This window comes from Xiphophorus hellerii, chromosome 12 (genome assembly GCF_003331165.1).
Source record: "Xiphophorus hellerii strain 12219 chromosome 12, Xiphophorus_hellerii-4.1, whole genome shotgun sequence".
NCBI classification, from domain to species: domain Eukaryota; kingdom Metazoa; phylum Chordata; class Actinopteri; order Cyprinodontiformes; family Poeciliidae; genus Xiphophorus; species Xiphophorus hellerii.
The window spans coordinates 11,057,448-11,075,627 of NC_045683.1; the positions used below are offsets into that span (position 1 = coordinate 11,057,448).

The 18,180-nt window shown below is 38.3% G+C and overlaps 1 protein-coding gene across 6 annotated transcripts in view; it reads left to right on the forward strand.

Annotated features, from left to right (window-relative positions):
* The window catches only part of dmxl1 (Dmx like 1), a 69,916-nt gene that overhangs the window by 15,311 nt on the left and 36,425 nt on the right, over positions 1-18,180 (forward strand). For 4 of the 6 annotated variants that reach the window (XM_032579575.1, XM_032579578.1, XM_032579574.1 and 1 more), the window contains exons 14-30: positions 249-370; positions 1,115-1,204; positions 1,559-1,661; positions 1,746-1,868; positions 2,867-3,082; positions 3,868-5,114; positions 6,762-7,017; positions 7,586-7,719; positions 7,969-8,155; positions 8,263-8,373; positions 9,551-9,720; positions 11,011-11,108; positions 11,212-11,377; positions 12,505-12,633; positions 12,776-12,914; positions 16,820-17,589; positions 17,916-18,014. In XM_032579575.1, coding sequence (XP_032435466.1) covers positions 249-370; positions 1,115-1,204; positions 1,559-1,661; positions 1,746-1,868; positions 2,867-3,082; positions 3,868-5,114; positions 6,762-7,017; positions 7,586-7,719; positions 7,969-8,155; positions 8,263-8,373; positions 9,551-9,720; positions 11,011-11,108; positions 11,212-11,377; positions 12,505-12,633; positions 12,776-12,914; positions 16,820-17,589; positions 17,916-18,014 — 4,160 coding nt within the window. The remainder of the gene's footprint in view (positions 1-248; positions 371-1,114; positions 1,205-1,558; positions 1,662-1,745; positions 1,869-2,866; positions 3,083-3,867; positions 5,115-6,761; positions 7,018-7,585; positions 7,720-7,968; positions 8,156-8,262; positions 8,374-9,550; positions 9,721-11,010; positions 11,109-11,211; positions 11,378-12,504; positions 12,634-12,775; positions 12,915-16,819; positions 17,590-17,915; positions 18,015-18,180) is intronic. The other 2 variants (XM_032579577.1, XM_032579579.1) reach the window with 1 other exon arrangement.

Consider the following 18,180-nt stretch of genomic DNA (forward strand, 5'->3'; position numbering starts at 1 on the left):
TTCATTAATGAAAATTTTAAGTTCCTATCTGGATTATAAGAGATCAATCTGTAAACATTAGAGTCAAGTTGGTAACTTTTCAATATTTTTGTGTCCAATTTACCCTAATTTGTATAAATATTTTTGTAAAAGCAACAATTTTCATAAATGGAATCAAATTTTTATATTTTTGTTCACTACTGTTCAAATATGAAATGTCTTTAATTAAGCGTTAAGTCGATATTAATTTACTTTCTTTCCATCATCAGGTATGTACTGTAACTCCCCCAGTGCTTGCTTTGTGGCGAGTGATGGTCAGTCACTCAGGCTATATCAGGCTGTTATTGAGGCGAAGAAACTCCTGAGTGAACTCTCCAACCCTGAGATTTCTGTGAGTGATCCAAACTAAGGGTCGTCTGTCACCTGTCTGGTTGTGTAGATTAGGAATATCAAAACAACTCCAAAGTGATTTAAATCTGCATGTTTCCCTCAAATATGGACACATTCTTATATATATGTATTTCAAAATCAATATTGACTGTTTTCAAGTGGTTATATTGTATAATTTGTCAATTCACACAAGGGTGGCTATGCCTGCTTAAACTATATTTACCGGTAGTTTATTTTTGTTCAAAAATAAATCCAGCCAAATTTCTAATCAGTTCTGTACTTTTGACCTGTTTTTGTTTTAAAACATAATAAAAATCAAATTCTCTTCAGAAAATGAAAAAGAAAAAGATTCTGTTTACTGCAAACCAAAGAAGGAAAAAAAAAAGCTTATTTATTTTTCTCAATTGAAGCGAAATGTATAGTGATGTTTGTCTACTGTTCCACCCATAATTAGCACTGAAATAGGTCATTACTATAGTATTACGGTGTTTTGGTTAAACATGGCACCTGCTGGTTACAGATGAAAAAATAAATTAATTAATTCCTAATGTTACATTATGTATTCAGGTCTCCTACACAATCTGTAGAAGTTAAAAAAAAAAATTGTATTTACAGGTCTAGATAAGTTTATGAAAAAAAAAGTGTTTGCATTCAACAAATCTCTTGTTTACCTCTGGTACATTCCCCATAATCTTTGTGTGTCAAAGTAGTAATTTCTATTCATTATTTTATTATTTCATTTCAGAAATATGTTGGGGAGGTGTTTAACATCATCAGCCAGCAGTCCACAGCAAAACCAGGCTGCATCATTGAGCTGGATGCTATTACAGACTTTGTAAGTATACATGAGATCTAGTAAAACATTTCATTCTTCTCACCATTGCTTTTTATCTTTTATATTCTCAGTGAATTGCAAAGACTTATTGTTAAAGTCTTACACATCTACATAAAAGTAGAATGATTATGTGTTTGTGTTGGCTGTAGATGTTTCATAGAGCCACAGCATTCTGAAGTAGACAGGAGTCTGTGTTTAGAAACAGAAGGGATGTAGAGAAAATCTTCCCTTATTCCCAGAGGCAGTTTGTTTGTCTGATTACACACACATACAGTCTTTCTGTATGTGTCTGCATAAAGGTTTTGGAAAATATCAGATTTATTTTTGATAACACCTGCTGCTGTTTCTCAACAGCAGGGGAAGGAGACCCAGCTCCTGCACGTTTTTGAGGAGGATCTGATCCTCGGCAGTATGAAAACAGAAGACACACAAGATACTCCCCAGTCTCCATCTACTGGCATGACATTTTTGTTTGTTTTAAACATTGGTGTTTTGTTGAAGTGGAACAATATCTCAACTACTATTTGTGCCCATTTCCCAGCAGCCTGCAGTAAGCCAGCCTTCTCAGGACATTTTTTTCTGGTGGTGGTGGAACTGACTCCTACTGGTCGCTCCTTGCTCCACATGTGGCATCTGCATCTGGTAGCTTGTCCTGTCACAATAGGTGGGTACTTTGAGAAAATAAGTCTTTTTAACTGCATTGTAAGGTTGTGAGGATGTACATTGTTTTGTATTATTGCACTAAATCTAAAATTAGAGACATTTGTGGCCTGAAAAACCTTAGTAGTCGGTTGCTCTAAAGATTTAGATGGCAGTACCTCTGTATTTAGCACTAAAATTTGTTGTTTTCTCAATCTTTGGTAAAAGTTTGTGCACCCTCTTCCTTTTTATTAACTTTATTTCTTTGACAAGCTTAGCGAGTCTCCACAGCTTTCAGTTTATGACCTGAATGAAGACCTTCATTCAGGTCATTTATAACTGGCTGTCCAAAAATGGCCTAAGGATTGGATGCCTCTGTTGGAAGTAATTACAGACCCATAGAGTATCAAACCTACCATTTTAGATGAAAGTCATTACAAATGCAGTTTTTTTTAATAATCATTATTAAAAACAACCTCTTTGTTGATTTCTAGTCAGGGCTTTGGCAACAACAAATCATGGAGTCTGTATTCATAAAGGTTTTAAATGACTAGAAAAGTGGATGAGATAAGGGATTGTTCTAAATTGGTCACAAATTGTAACAAAGACCACATGTGGGGTTCCTCAAGGCTCCATTTTTATTAGATTCATTATTTAGAAGCTCCTCCTGCCATAGATTAAGTACTGCAATGTGTGCTGTGATATTTATGTTGATGATGTACAACTTTTCTGTCACAGCATAACCACACTGACTAAGTCTTAATAATATTAACAAGTTGAGGAGTTATAGAGAAAGCTGCAGTGAACAGTAAAGGTCAAAGATTAATTTCAATTCAGTTTAACAGCTCCAAGTCTAATTTTGATGTTCTTTTGTGTGATGCTTATATTTTATGAATGGAGCTACACTAATAAACTTGCCTTGTCTTAAAATCAATTATAATTCATTGTGCATTGTAAATAAACCAAAGAGGCTATTATTGAGATTTTAATCGTATTACCTTTTGTGTTTCCTTCCCCTTTTAGAGGAAGCTACAATTCAAAAAGAAATCAATGCAGCTTCTCCTATAACCGGCTCTCAGTTCATCTTCGACATCCCCAGCTCTCCGGTACAGAAGAGTAAACCCTGCACTTCCAATTTACAGAGCGCATGTCGTCTCAGCCTGACAACGCACATGCTGTGCAGCCAAGAAATGGCTCTACCGCAAGGGGTGGAAGTCATTAGCGTTACTCCTTCAGCAGGTGAGAAATAATGAGGACACACGATCATGTATAAAAGAAGAGATTTGAAGACACTGAAACTTAAATTTTAACAAGATATATGAGTTTCTTACATTAACTCTTGCTTAAAGACAGAAACAAATTATTTTTTTAGGAATTATAAAGGTTTTTCTCTTTATAAAATCTTTGATTTCATTAAGAACATCTCTTTTCTTCATGTATTAGTTTATTGATGTGGTTCTGTGAAAGAGGCTTTTATTAGTCTGGATTTGTCTGGATTTTATTGGACTGACAGTAACAAGCAGAGCTGTTGTCAGATGTGGGGGAAAAAATCAAGTTACGTCAATTATGTTCACTGCCTCCTCTGGCACTATTTTGACTGTGATTCTTAGGATCTTTGCCTAATAAAGTTCGGAAGTAAAAGGAAAAGGGAATTATTCCGAATTTTAAAAAAATATATGTATAACAGAGTTCTGGGTCATGTAGTGAGCTTTAGAGGTACCTCTAGGAACTTAATAAGCTTGTATAGATTTAACTTAATGAACCTCAAATTGGTTATTATTATTTATCTGTATGGCTATGAGGAAATAAAACACTTTAATTTTGATTTCTGCTGTGCTGAGAGTAAAATGTCAATTAAATAAGGTTGGGCTTTGTTATTTAAGTGAAACGTATGCCTAGAAAATGCCATGTTTAGCAGATGTGGAGAATATTTAAGCTTGTCTAACATGATGATTCAATTTTGGTGAACAAAGGTTTTTTCAAACTATTTGACTAACTCAGCTAATGCTGTGTTATCTCCTCAGGTCATCTGAGTGCATCATGTTCTCTGCCGTCGGGTCGTGTGCCTTATCTCCTTGCTACTTCCTGTTCTGATGAAAAGGTGCGCTTCTGGAGGTGTACTGCTTTGAAAACGGACCCGTCCAGTGTACACAGCTTGGTGTATCAGTGGGAAGAGTGGCCCCTGGTGGTGGAGGAGACTCATCCGAACAGCAGCACCGTGAGCGTGCCTGGTCGGCCCATCAAGGTCAGCTGTTGTCACTCTGGACGGATTGCTGTTGCCTACAGGCAGACGACGAACCCACCACTGAACTCAACACCTCATCTGAACACTCACAGACTGCTGCAGTCCCCGCCTGCCCTGGCATCCTCCCCCTTCTGCAGCAACACTCACATGACCTCGACCCTTACTCTACAGCCTTGTCAAAGTCTCGCGTTAAGCCCCAACTCAGCCAACATGAAGGAACCAGCAGTCCATATCAGCACCTTTCAGTGTGAGTCCACTGGCGGTTCACAGTGGATACTGGAGCAAACTATAGCCCTGGAAAGCACAGATCCCACAACTTTTTCTTCCACCTGCAATGGACCTGCCAATATTCCAAATAACACAGACTTCTCTACACTAAACGGAAACTGTCCTGGTTCTGCTAATAGAAGCCAGGTTCACTTGGACTGGGTTTCCCAAGAGGACGGGTCACACATATTGACTGTTGGCATTGGGACAAAGATTTATATGTATGGCCGTCTCTCTGGGAAGCCTCCAGACTTAGGCCTGTCTTCTGAAACAAATAGAGACCAAAGTCTGTCTCGTCTGGTTCTCCTTCGGTCCGTTAATCTGGTTTCCTCTGTTGAAGGTTCGTTACCTATCCCAGTTTCACTGTCCTGGGTTCGAGATGGGATCTTGGTGGTGGGCATGGACTGTGAGATGCACGTTTATTCCCAGTGGCAACCACCAGTTCCTCCCAAACCCAGCGTTACGGTCGTCCAAGATGCAGATATCAGCAGCAGCGTCTCCTCTATAGTCTCAGCTGTCAGACAGTGCCAAGAGGACGTTTTCACCACTGGTGCTCCCACAGCTTTTTTGACCCTACCCAAGCGATCCCTAACAAGATCAATGATGAGCCTGGCGCAGAAACTTAGTGGGAAGAAAACCGTTTATGACCTTCCTGTAGAGATGGAAGACTCCGGACTCTTTGAAGCGGCTCACCAACTTTCTCCTACTCTGCCTCAATACCATCCTGTTCAGTTACTGGAGCTTTTGGATCTGGGGAAGGTAAAAAAATACCTCTGATTTTGTTTTTAGTTGATTCCCTTTTTTGGAGTAACAATTTCAAGGTAATATTCTGTTACTGCAGTGTTCGTTCATCTCAAATTGTGCATTACAAGCAAACACTACTAATTTTCTAAAAATGCCTATGCTTTTGTAAAAACATAATTGGTCCACATACTGACCAAAATGATGAATTTAGTTTAAGAAGCATTTTTGTTGAACCAAGAAGATGGCTGACAAATGTGATGGCCAACTATCAAACAACATAAGGCTGGAAAGAAATGTAAAAGGAGGATCAGCTTTGAAAAAAAAATCTATCATTTACATTTTACCTGCATGTTGGAAAGTATTTAGACCCTTTTCAATAAACGTTAGATAAGTAATTTTGTGGCTTTCTAGCAATCAAACCTTCGTTTTAATCGCAGCACTGCAAAGTTTTCATTGTTTTTTTGCTGATGAGCTTCTAATAATTGAGGTTCCACAGATCTTCCCATCAACTTCAGGTCAGGAGCCCGGCGGGGCCGTGCCCAAGCATTATTATTTTCAGACAGAAGAAACATATTGGTAAAATTAAAACTTTACACCCAAATATATAATGGTTATCAAGAATTTTTAGCACATCTGCACAACATTAGATTCATCTGACAGGAGTTTTAAGCCAATTTCTCTTTATTCACCATAAATGACAACAAAATACTAAAAACCAAAAGTTGAGTTGTCCTAATAAAATATTTAGAGAAAAATCTGACCTAGTGATTTCTCAAAAACAACACAAAATTTAGAGCTCCTTACTTCTGCATTATGCTGAAAACATAGTCAAATCCCCCTTCTTATATAACGTACTGTAGTTATGTATTTAAAAAACTGCAGCATACTTAGTCGTTTACAGAACAGATTATTACAGCTCACTAACTCTATATTTGCACAGCTGATAATGTAATATGCCTAACATCACATGATGACCTAATTTTCCTGCATTACAAGTTCCTTTTAGAATGAATGACTGTATCCAGCTTCATGTTTGGTTGAAAAGAAGAAAGCAGTGATTTTCTGTTATGTTTTAACATAATTTACAAAAGATTGTCAACATTTTCTCCTCCAGCATGTTCTGTGGCAGTAACTCTTCAGAAGGCTAATACAGAACAGCTTTGCTATAATGTTCCCAGCTAACCTTTTGTGGTTCAGCTAAAATTTATTTTTAAACATCCGATTTACACTGAAAACTGCTGAGTCCTCTTTACCCAGAAACACCTGCAGATTAAACAAACATATCATCTGAGAGCTTAGCAATTTAACTAAAGCATGCAAGATTTTCTGAGAGAAGTAGTAGTTCAGTTAAATGTGCTTAGAACATGGAGGCAAGAAAGTAACCCAGTTTATCCCTTGTTAAACTATTTCTCTACTGATTGTCTGGCCTGAATGGTTGCTGTGAAATTAGTTTGAGGTGCAAAATTTGCTCTTGTAGCTCAAGTGGCTCCTGCAGAGGGCAGCCAGCTGCACAGCCTTATAATTTTTGGCCCCTCTTTTATTCCCACTCTGTAGAGTTCATGTTTATTCTTACAGTGGTTGTTGTTAGCTATTTATCAAAATAACTAAAACGAGTACCTTCATTTAAGCTATATGTTTGCAACGTAATTTCTCTGTCTTCAGGTTAACCGTGCCAAAGCAATCCTCTCTCACTTGGTAAAATGCATTGCTGGGGAAATTGTGATACTTAAGGACAATGCCACCCATCCAGAGAAACGCGTGCGCTCTCGGACTATCAGTGTGGGAGGGAGCACAGCCAGGGACCAAAAGATATTCAACAAGTCAGAAAGCTCCAGCCCTGACTACACCGAGATAAGCTCTGTCCCTCCCCTGCCTCTGTACGCTCTGCTGGCAGCTGATGAGGATGCACCACATCTTGGTGAGTTTGAAGCATACAGGTTGTTGGGAATATGCCAAGTTGAAAATAAAGCAGTATTTAGTTTGGTAGATCTCCTCAAATGCAAACGAGTAAAAATATGGACGGAAATTAATTTTTTCATTCCTGTCATTCCAAAATCCAACATTTTGTTGAATTCTGACCCTCTGATTTGATACTATATTCATATGTAAACATTTTGTCTTCAGTTGACAACATTTTGAACTAATAATTTCTAATTGAGCAAACTTTGTGAAATGGTTTAAAAAAATATAAATGATATGCTATTTTTTCTGACTGAAACACTTTGTAAATCTACCTGGATTCATGTCAAAAGTGATGATATACTGTATATGTCAATGTCTGGAGCCAGATGTCTATCACTAGGCTAAAAATGGGTATCATTGTTGGCTAAACTTCCTTACTGTGTGACATACAAAGAAAGTCAACCTCTTCTTATTCAGCAGCATTCTGTTATGTCCTTTCTCATGTTTACAACAAAACGAATACAAGCTGTTGTCTACTCTGCTTGTCTTGTCTGTTTCAGCTCAGTAATGTGTTGCTTTTGCAGAGAAAGGAGGCAGTATGAGCGGTGATAGCGGACATGGCTCCAGTCAGACTGATGCCTATGATGAGCTCTTTCATACACACAACACTCTCGATCTCAATCCTCTGGACAACGAACAGGAAGAACCTGGGAATAAGGTTAACTGCTTCTTTGAACTTGTTCCGTGTACAAAGCAATCGTTTGGGCTTTTTTGGTTTTCAAATTCATTGTTGAGATCAGCAAATGTTCTGCAAAAGTTCTGTACCTGGCTAAACAAAGTCTATTAAATATATTCTTGTCTGCTCTGTCTGGACATATTTTACAAATTCTGTATGTCAAGTTGATTTAAATGCAACTTAAAACTTTATATGGTACCCATCATCTCGTGTTTTGCTCCATATTTGTAGGTTATAGATCTTTCCCAGTACAGTCCTACATACTTTGGGCCAGAGCATGCTCAGGTTCTGTCCAGCCACCTCCTCCACTCCAGTTTGCCTGGATTAACCCGAATGGAGCAGATGTCCCTCATGGCGTTGGCTGACACAATCGCCACGACAAGCACAGACCTCAAGGATAACCAGGATAAGAGCAAAGGTACACCAGACATAATAATATTCAAAAGACCTGGGCAAATAAGTTTACCATTCACAGCAGAATGTGGTCATATTTGGAGGCAAAACAGTTTTTAATAAATATTGCAGGTGGAGAAACACTGGATGAGTGTGGGTTGAAGTTCTTGCTGGCTGTCAGACTCCATACCTTCCTTCTAACATCCCTGCCTCCTGTCCATCGAGCCCAGCTGCTACGGCAAGGTACAGTGGTGTTGTATGTACAACTGCTTAAAGATGCTCCATCCCAGGCCTCTGGGACTCTGATCTAATCCTGCAATTTTGAAATTAAATATCTGCCACACTAGTCATTTTTGTTGAACATTTACTATAATTTTAGGTTGTTGTGTTACAGAATATGAGCTATGAAAAGCAATTTTGCCTATATTCTCAGCTGTATTTGTACAGTGCTGTAATACAATGTATTAACATTGATGATTGTATAACAAACCACAAACTGATGCTTTCATGACTATATCAGTTAAAAGCTGCTAAATCAGAACTAGACAATCAATTAGAGGTGAGGGACAAAAGACCCTTCAGAGAGTAATTGTGTGTGCTTTGATTTGTCTGCCATCAACTTCCTTCAGCTATGGAGTATTTAGGAATTCCCTTTAGTTCACAGTTGAAGTGTCTGAAGGATAAAACAAAGAAGCGTTCTGTTATCCAGTTAGCCTTTCTATTGTCTGGTGAAGCGTCTTAGAGTTTCCTCATCAGTTGTTGTTAAAATAGCAATTGGATATAACTTACACCACTCTGAATGCTTCCACCATAAAACACCACAGAAAACACCCATCTTTCATTTTCTCACTACCACTGAAATATCTCAGACACTGCTAGACTGTTCACTCTTTACTTCAATTCAATTCTAAGATATACATATACATCTTTTGATGAGCCAGTTTATCTGCAAAATCTGTTCATACACAACTTAAAGAGTAGAATTAGTTAAAATATGTAGCAGTGATGTTTTCATCAACACGGATCATCTTTGGGGTTGTTTACATGTTATAATTTACATTGTAAGTTTCTACCTCGTTTGTCTCTCCGCTTGTTTAATCTGGGCATCATTCAGAGCAGTAACTCCAAGAATCCCTCAATTAAGAAAGAAAATGCAATGATGGTCTCAATTGTGATCATTTGACTGCAGATCTCTTTAGGAGACGTGAACAAGCTACTGTGTATTCATCACTCTAAGCTACTGCAGTAATGTTTCCTTTGAGACATCTAAAGTGCTTCCTTTAGGCTCTCCATATGTTATCCGTTAGAGGAAATCCATGTCAATGTTGCTGAAGCAGCCTCTTATTTTACAATTTTGGTTTACATTGTTGGAAGTTTAACTGTAAAACTAGTTTTCTGGATCTTTCTTTTCTGTCTGTAGGCCTTTCAACCTGTCAGTATGCCTGGGCCTTCCACTCTGAAGCTGAGGAGGAGCTCTTGAACATGCTGCCCGCCCTGCAGAAGGGAGAGCCCACCTGGGCTGAGCTCCGAGCCATGGGTGTGGGCTGGTGGCTGCGCAGCACCAACAAGCTGCGCAGGTGTATAGAGAAGGTAAAACAGACCATCATGTAATTCAGTTATGATGAACAATAGTCTACTAAAGGAAACAAAAATCTCAGAACTAACTGTAAGAGAACTACTTCAACATGCTGCCACCATGAGTACAGTTCAAGAAAACTATAATTAATCATTTTGCTTAAACCAACGTATCTAAATTAATTACAAAGTAATTAGGTTTAGTTAAATAATAGTTTTAAACCTGTTAGAATAATTGTTGTTTTTATTCTTCAAATAAAAATTTGATGAAAGTTGTTAGATGATTTTAAACCAAAACTGCTGCAAAACATTAAACAGATGTATCTCAGACATTCTCTCATAAAATTAAGTTGACTGCTTTGTGAGCTTTGTATACTCATACTTGCTCTGACTGTGCAATTTATAAATGAAATGTTGTCAGGTGTCTGAAATAGATCAGTGTAGCGGAGCTTTTTTTCCTGAAATGACCATTAGAGCTTCAATTTAATTGCAACAGCATAGATTCCACATGCTTTTGTTGGTTTTATAAAATCTCACGGTTGCTGCTGTAAATCTCCCGTTCTGTCATAACTCAAAAGTGATTGAGACAAAGTGACTACAAGGGCCAATTGAAAACGGTAAATTCATCTAAGCTCCCCCCAGAGGGTGCAAAGAAAATATCCCCCAAACCTCAACACCTCCAACCAGAACAGTTGATACATTGAAGAATTTGTTTTTATACCAAAGTTTTATTCATACATCTACATGTTGCAGCTGAAATCCAGACTCTTCAGACCAGGCAACATTTTTCCAGTCTGCTATTGTCCAATTTTGATGAGTCTGAGTTCCTCTGAATTTTCTGTTCTTAGCTGACAGTTTGATCTTTTGCTGTTTTATGCCGTTTGCTGCAAGATTTGAAATGCTGTGCGTCCAAATACGGATGGATGTAACAAATGTGTTCTTGAGTTGTTGTTGCCTGTCAGTCATCTCGAACCAGTCTGTAAGGTTTCCTCTGATATTGATTAGATGTTTTTCATCCACACAGCTGTTACTCACTAAATATTTCCTCATTTTTGGACCGTCCTGTGTTAAAAATCTCAGATCAGCAGTTTTTGAAATACCATGTCATATTTAATGTTAGTTAAGTCCTCTTTTTCCCCAGTTTGGTGCTCATTCTACCTTTAAGTGAGTCACCATGATCATATCTAGATGTGTAGAAAGATTATCTGCTTGGCTGTTTTGAGTTAAACCTTTAAATAGTTGGACTAAATAAAGAGGTCAGAAAGCGTATTTCTCCAAATCATACGCTCCTCCTTGTTTTTCCAGGTTGCTAAGGCTTCGTTTCAGAGAAACAATGATCCTCTGGATGCTGCTATATTTTACCTCGCAATGAAAAAAAAGGCAGTGGTTTGGGGACTGTACAGGTAGGTCTGATATAATGTGGCACATTGTTCCTATACAACCTTAGTTGTGTCAAGCTGCTAAGGATTTGTGACGTTGATGTTCTTTAAATGTTTTTCTCTCCAGGTCTCAGAAGAATACAAAAATGACAGAGTTTTTCCACAACAACTTCAGCGAGGACAGGTGGAGGAAAGCTGCATTGAAGAACGCCTTCTCTCTGTTGGGAAAGCAGCGGTTCCAGCATTCTGCCGCCTTCTTTCTGCTGGCTGGTTCCCTTAAAGATGCTGTGGAGGCAAGTGGGAAAAAAAACACATGACAATGTGTTTATAAGAAGGTTTTGTTGTTTCAGCTACACTGCCTGTCCACAACCCAATTAGATGGCAGATTTAATAAGTAAATGCTGAATCAGTTTTTCAGTATCATAATCCACCCATCCTTATGTTTCTGCATCAGTTATTCAGCATTTCCCATCCAGCCATCCCTATCATTTTTGACTTTGTCCATCTATCTATCAGTTTGTCTGTCAGTTCATCAACACTCCCACTCACCTATCTGTCCATCAGGCTTTCAGTCCTCTGTTTATCTGTTTGACCATCTATACATTTCTATTTTACACTTTCTGGTTTCTCTAGGTTTCATTTTAGAAACATCAATGGAAATATCTACAGTCACTACTTTAGAAAACCTTTTATTTATGCTAAAAAACAGATTGAGAACTCTGGAGACTGTAGTCTGGAAAAGTTGTTTAATATTGGCATCTGAGTTGTTAATTGAGTGCTGCAGCCTTTCCTCCTGTGGTTGGGTCTGTGGTTTAAAAATTTATTAATCAGTCTGACTTTTTTCTTGTTTAAATTTTGAAAAGCACTCAGAAGAGCTAGAGTGGTTAGATCAATACTCTGCATACACCTTATATTTTCTATATTTATGCTTGAAATGTCTTCATTTGAGAGGAAAGTGGATTTGAAGTCACATTTGTTGCATACTAATTCTTAAAAGTTGACTGTTTTTTGTTGCTGTGTTTGCATGGTGACGAAAACGGCTGCTGTCTGTCAGTCTGCAGCTATTGCTATCAGGGAGTTGACACGAGCCATCATGATTATTTAGGCTTTTACTTATCAAGGTTATTCCTGCTCAGATGATCCCTTAAGCAATGAGTCACATTGTTACATTTGCATGAGTAACCCCTACCTCTCTAAGCATTTTATGGTAATGAGCTTCACCCAGGCGAAGGGCTATCATTGACTTTGCTCATTTTCCCTGGCTGGGAGGTTGTCTCATTGAAATGCACCTCACCATAAATCAGTTTTGAGCAACGAAAATGTTTTCCTCCTAGGACATTTTACTACTTTTTTTTTTTACATAAATAGGAAACAAATAGTATTTATAATAACTGACTGAATGATTTATTTGCTCCTTTAGGTGTGTTTAGAGAAAATGCAGGACTTGCAGCTGGCCTTGGTGATCTCTAGATTGTATGAATCTGAGTTTGAGACATCTTCTACTTATAAAAAGATCCTCCAGAGACATGTTTTGGGTCAAGACAAACAGGTAAGCAGTTTGTGTAAGTCGATGTAAAAGACACACAAGTAGTATTTTTTTTTTTCTTTAAACATGCAATATTTTATGATGCCACACATCTCGTTTTAATATGTGAACTTCTGTAGCCATAGTCATTTCCTGTGTCTTTCAGATTCCAGTCCATCCAGATCCATTCCTGCGAAGCATAGCTGTCTGGGTCCTGGAAGGTTACAGCGAAGCATTAGACACACTGATTGAGCAGCCTACAAACTGCAAAAGCTCTGGACCCTCTCAGAGCAAATGTGACAGTGGTATGTATAGTGTTGCTCTGAGGTCGTCTTTTTATCTACTTTCAAAGTTGTTGTTTTTTCTATCAAAAACAGACTTTATTAATGATGAAATTTGTTTCTATTGAATTAACATGATCACTTTTAAGTTTACCTTCTATTCTATAGAGGGAACACTTGGTTTGTTTCCACACAAACATTTACAGTATGTAGTTGGCGTTAAGGTAAGGTAAAAATGTCCACATCCAAACACAAGTACTGGGTCTCAGTCGAGGCTTTATATAACATAATGCCTAGGCCTGTCACAATAGCAAATTTTGCTGAACGATTAATTGTCTCAAAAATTATTGCGATAAACGATAATATTGTTTGAAGATCTTTTTACACTGATTTAATGGAAATGACGTAATAATGGATGCGATTTCTTGCCAAAGATAGATACACTTTATTTTCAAAAGAACACTAAACACTGGAACTGATAAACAAAACAAACAAAAATAAAATGGATTCTCAGTCTCCATTAACAAAAAATGTACTGGAAAAAAAACTAAACAACATAAAGCCAAAGTGGAAATAAATACTGCATTCAACCAAAAGAGTGCAGGTTATGAAGTCTGTATACTATGTTGCCCTTCAGTAATAATTAGATTTAAATAGAGAAGATGGGCACATCGACTACCAGATGCAATAGTTCACACTACAGGTTTTTTGCTCCTATTTTTCCCCTTACGACAATCTTAGAACGTTGGTCTTTCTAAGATTGTGTGGCGCTCCGATGGAAATCAGGGGTTTTCCCCGACTGGAAGCGTTAACGCATCCTGTTGAATGCGACAGGTAGCCAATCAGAAAGCGTGGATTCTCCTCCAGGCTTTCTGAGGGGAAATTACGGAGGGGAATCCCAAACAGCTGACACGGTGCAACCTGAAGTCCAGTGGACATTGGAGATGATACGTGGAAACAACATTAATGTTTATTTAACATGCAAAGAATATAGAAATGGCAAGAGGAGGAGTTGGAGCGAAATTGCTACCGCAGTTGATAAACCCGGTAACTTTTCGTAAATAGGTTCTAATGATTTTCATTCGGTCAGGACTTTACGCTGACACTAGCCACATGCATTGCAGGTAGATTGTTGTAAAGCATTGATTAATGCCTGGTTTTAAAATGAGTTAACTGGACTTGTAGCCATTATTTTGTGCCCATTGTTGGACACCACATGGCCGGACCGAACCCGGTCTGGAACCGTTATACCTAGGATTTCTGTCGACTAATGTGTGATCTGTCAGGTTTTGAAAATGGGGCGACAGCTCTAAGATCGTGCAGTGTGCGCTGGGCTTTACACTAAGGAAATGAGGAAGGGAGGAGTCAGTGGAGAGCACCGGAGTTGAGCCTTTTTTCATTCAGTGTCATTAGCTGAAAGAGAAAAAGGTCGGAAGAGACGATAATGCCGATAATTAAAATGACGTCGATAGTTTTAATTTATTGTACGATTAATTGATTTATTGTTTATCGCAACAGGCCTAATAATGCCTGTTGTAGATCATGATGCCTGTAGGAAGTGTATTTTCTACAAATTTAATGCATGCTGCACCTGTAACAGTGCAATTTTCATCACTATATCTTGCATATATTTTTACATATATAAATATATGCAGCTTATTTTGTGTTTATGGCTGTCTAAAACTGTATCACAGGCACAATATTTCACTGATCAAAATTGTTTTTGTAATTTTCAGTGATTTTCACAGTTATGGAGAGTCTGTATTGGCTATTGCAGCTACCATTCTGTCAGTGTCACTTGACCTGTTTCTCTTTACACCTGTCCCCTGTAATGACATAAAATGTATTTCTGCAGAATTAACTTTATCACATTTACGTTTACCTTTTACTCTATAGAGGGAGTACTTGGTGCTTTTCTCCATAAACTTACGTATTGGTAGTGTTGAAGTAATGCTGACCATTTCCAAACTTCACCTATCCCCCGTAAACTGAAACATAAATTCATTTTTTTTGTTCAAAGTGAAGTGTTAAATTTGAGAAGTTTTTTCTGAAAGTTTTGTATTCACATAATCAATTGAAGCCAAACTTAGTCATAAAAACTTTAGCCTAACACTTCAGCCAACTGCTGTGGATGAAAATGTTGTCCATAGGAGCAAAACATGATTTAATTAAAGTTTATATCTGCATATGTCAAATCGAACATATTTTATAAGCATTACCTTCCTCTAGATCTTCATGTTGAAACAGAAAGTCTCTGGTGAATGAGTTAAATACTGTCCAATACCGATTCTGATGAAATGTTGTTTATTTCACACCACTTTAAAGCTACTGAGTTTTAATTAATTTTAATTAGGTATTGGGCTGGGACTTCTGCTGCTGAATATTAAAACCAATCCTGGGACAGTCCTACATTCATTTGATTCATTGCACCACACAAGAGTTGAAGATCCAGTCAGTTTTCTTTAGTTTGTAATGTTTGTCTTTTAACATTAAAATGTTTTCTGAAATAATCTAATTGTGCTAGTGGTAATCCAGGAACTGTAAAAGTATCTTTAGTCTGAGCATGTAACAGATATATGTCAGAATTTGCTAAATGAGCATAGTTACGAATATGAGCTCTGCCGTGAAAAATCTGAACTCCCCCTTTAACAATAGATGAAGACCTGAACTCAGTGTGAACCTTTTTTTTTTTTAAACTTAAAAGCCAAACCAGTCCCAGATTAATCCTCCGTATGCTAACATGTTTTCCATAAATGATGTCCTCAAACCACAGCTGGTATGCTTACAGAAAATATAATACTGGCTCCTGTAAATTTAAAAAATACTCTGGCTCTTTAAACTTAGATGCTCTCTCTCTATCTCTGAATTTTTTAATATTTACGTGGATAAGGAAATTTGATTCCTCACCTTCCTGCCCTTAAGCTATTTCTTTCCCTTAACTTCTTGCTCTTCTTTTCACATTTCAGTAACCTTAATGTATAGTTTATGAGTGAGCAACTTCTGCTGCTGCTTCATATATTTAGAATCCCAATGGAGACAGTCGAGGTGGTTGAGCTCTGATCTGGTTACAGTGACTTGTTAAAGCCTCATATCCCTTATTAGGTTTTGTCAGTGTATTTTTATTTGGAATTTATTCAGAACACCAACTCATTGCAAAATGTAATTTTGAAGTTGAGGCAAAAAATATATGACATGCATTTGCACATTTTGCTGATGCCCTTAATCAAAATGAGTATAGGTTATAAAATACCCCAAGCATTAGCGACACAGGACTAACATTAATCAGAGAAGAGGCTAATGGTAATCTTTCAAGGAGTTGCAAAAATCCGAAGCTCAAACAATCTGTCAACAGGACAATGATTAAGTCCATTCCATAAATCTGGCCTTTATGTTAGAGTGGAAATAAGAAAAGCTTTTTGTTGTTTTTTTTGAAAGAAAAGCCAAAAGAGGTATAGTTTGTCTCAAAACACGCAGAGGACATGGTAAATGTTTCAAAGACGGTTCATTATTAGGCCTCTGCAGAGCTGCGTTACTTTCCTAGGAATTAATTCAACCATCACACACTTGAAACCTGCAAGACTTTAGCTGGACATTCATGGTCTAGATGAAAGCATGTTAATTTGCTGGAATGGCCCAGTCTAAGCCGTAATCGAAATGAGAATCTGTGGTATGACGTTCACAGATGTTCTCAGTCCATTCTGACTAAGCTGAATATTTTTCAAAGATAAATAGTTTGAGACATGCAAAGAAAATGTATAAAATCTGATTAGGATACACTGAAGTTTGACGTGTAACATGATGAAACAGAAATGAAAATTAAAGAGTTTAAATGCTTAAACATGGCAGCATAAGCAGCTTGTATTTTGGGGGTCTGTAGGACTTCTGGATTTAGATTTGACAGTTTCTTTGTCCCTTTGCATCTGTTCCAGGTTCCTCAACCATGTCTGCAAGTAACCCTGAGGTTTTCAACTTTTACATCTACCTCCGCACACACCCGCTGCTCCTTCGCCGCCATTTCAGCTCTTCAGACAAAGCTAAAGTTGCTCTGACCACAGAAGTCCGCAGGGCCGACACCATCAGCCTGGATGAGAGGAGACTCTTCTTCACGACTGCATACGCACACCTCCACACCGGATGCCCCATGTTAGCACTGGAAGTCCTTTCCAAAATGCCCAAAGTTCACAAGCACTCCAAAGTTTCCCAACACGGAGTAAAAGACATTCCGAATGAACTGAGCGTCGGGAGCAGGAATGGGCCGGCATCGGAACCCGACTGGTCTCCGCCGGGCCTGAACGGCTACCAGTCGGATGGAAACAGCAACAGCAGGTCCGATTCGGTGTTGAGTTTTGATTGGAGCCAGCCGTCGATGACGCTACCAGCTGAGCATCTGGAGCTGAAGTGGGACAGCGACAAAGATGAAGAGGACGAAGAGAACGTTCCGGAAAACAATATAAAAACAGACAACAGCATGTTTCAGGACCGACAGGACTCCATGTTGACTATAGCAGAAACTGTAAAAAGCGAGGAAAGTGAAGACGGCGATGACTTCATTGCTCCATCTGAAGACATCTTTTTGGCCCATCTTAAGTTCACCGCTTGCTTGAAGATCATGAGCAACGAGCTTCGGACTCTGTCGACGGGATACGAACTGGATGGAGGGAAGCTGCGGTACCAGCTCTGTCAGTGGTTGGAGAGAGAGGTACAAACGCACAATTCCACATTCCTCCAAAAAGTTGTAGCATTCCTCCATTGTGGAATTAACCTTTTGTAAATTTAAGTTGGAAGTTGCATAACTCCCACTCATTTCTTCTTCTGTTCCTGTCATTGTTTCAGCATTTTCTCTCTGTCAGTTTGTATAAACATCACTTTAGTTGAAACACCACTGCTTTCCTCTCATGTGAACAACAGACAATGTTTTGATGTTTTGGTAAAATGCTTTGCTCTGTCTGTCATGCATAAATAATAAACTCACTCCTGATGAGTTGAATTTGAGAATAAATTTCTTATTTTTCCTTTACCCCTCAGGTTGTGGCTCACCAGCATGTTTGCAGCTATAAGCCTTCCTTACCAGAACTGTCCGTCTCGGGTGATGGCCCTGTTTCTGGCCTGGTGGAGGAGGAACAGGTGGGTGTTGATTGCTGGCTCCTTGCGGTGATATTAAATGAAGACAACTACTCTATGTCTATTTACTGACATGATTTTCTGGTTCTTTTTTCCAACTATTGATTGCTTTTACCGCTGCAAGCTTGTGCAAGTCACACAATCACATAAAAAAATCAATAGTTGGTTA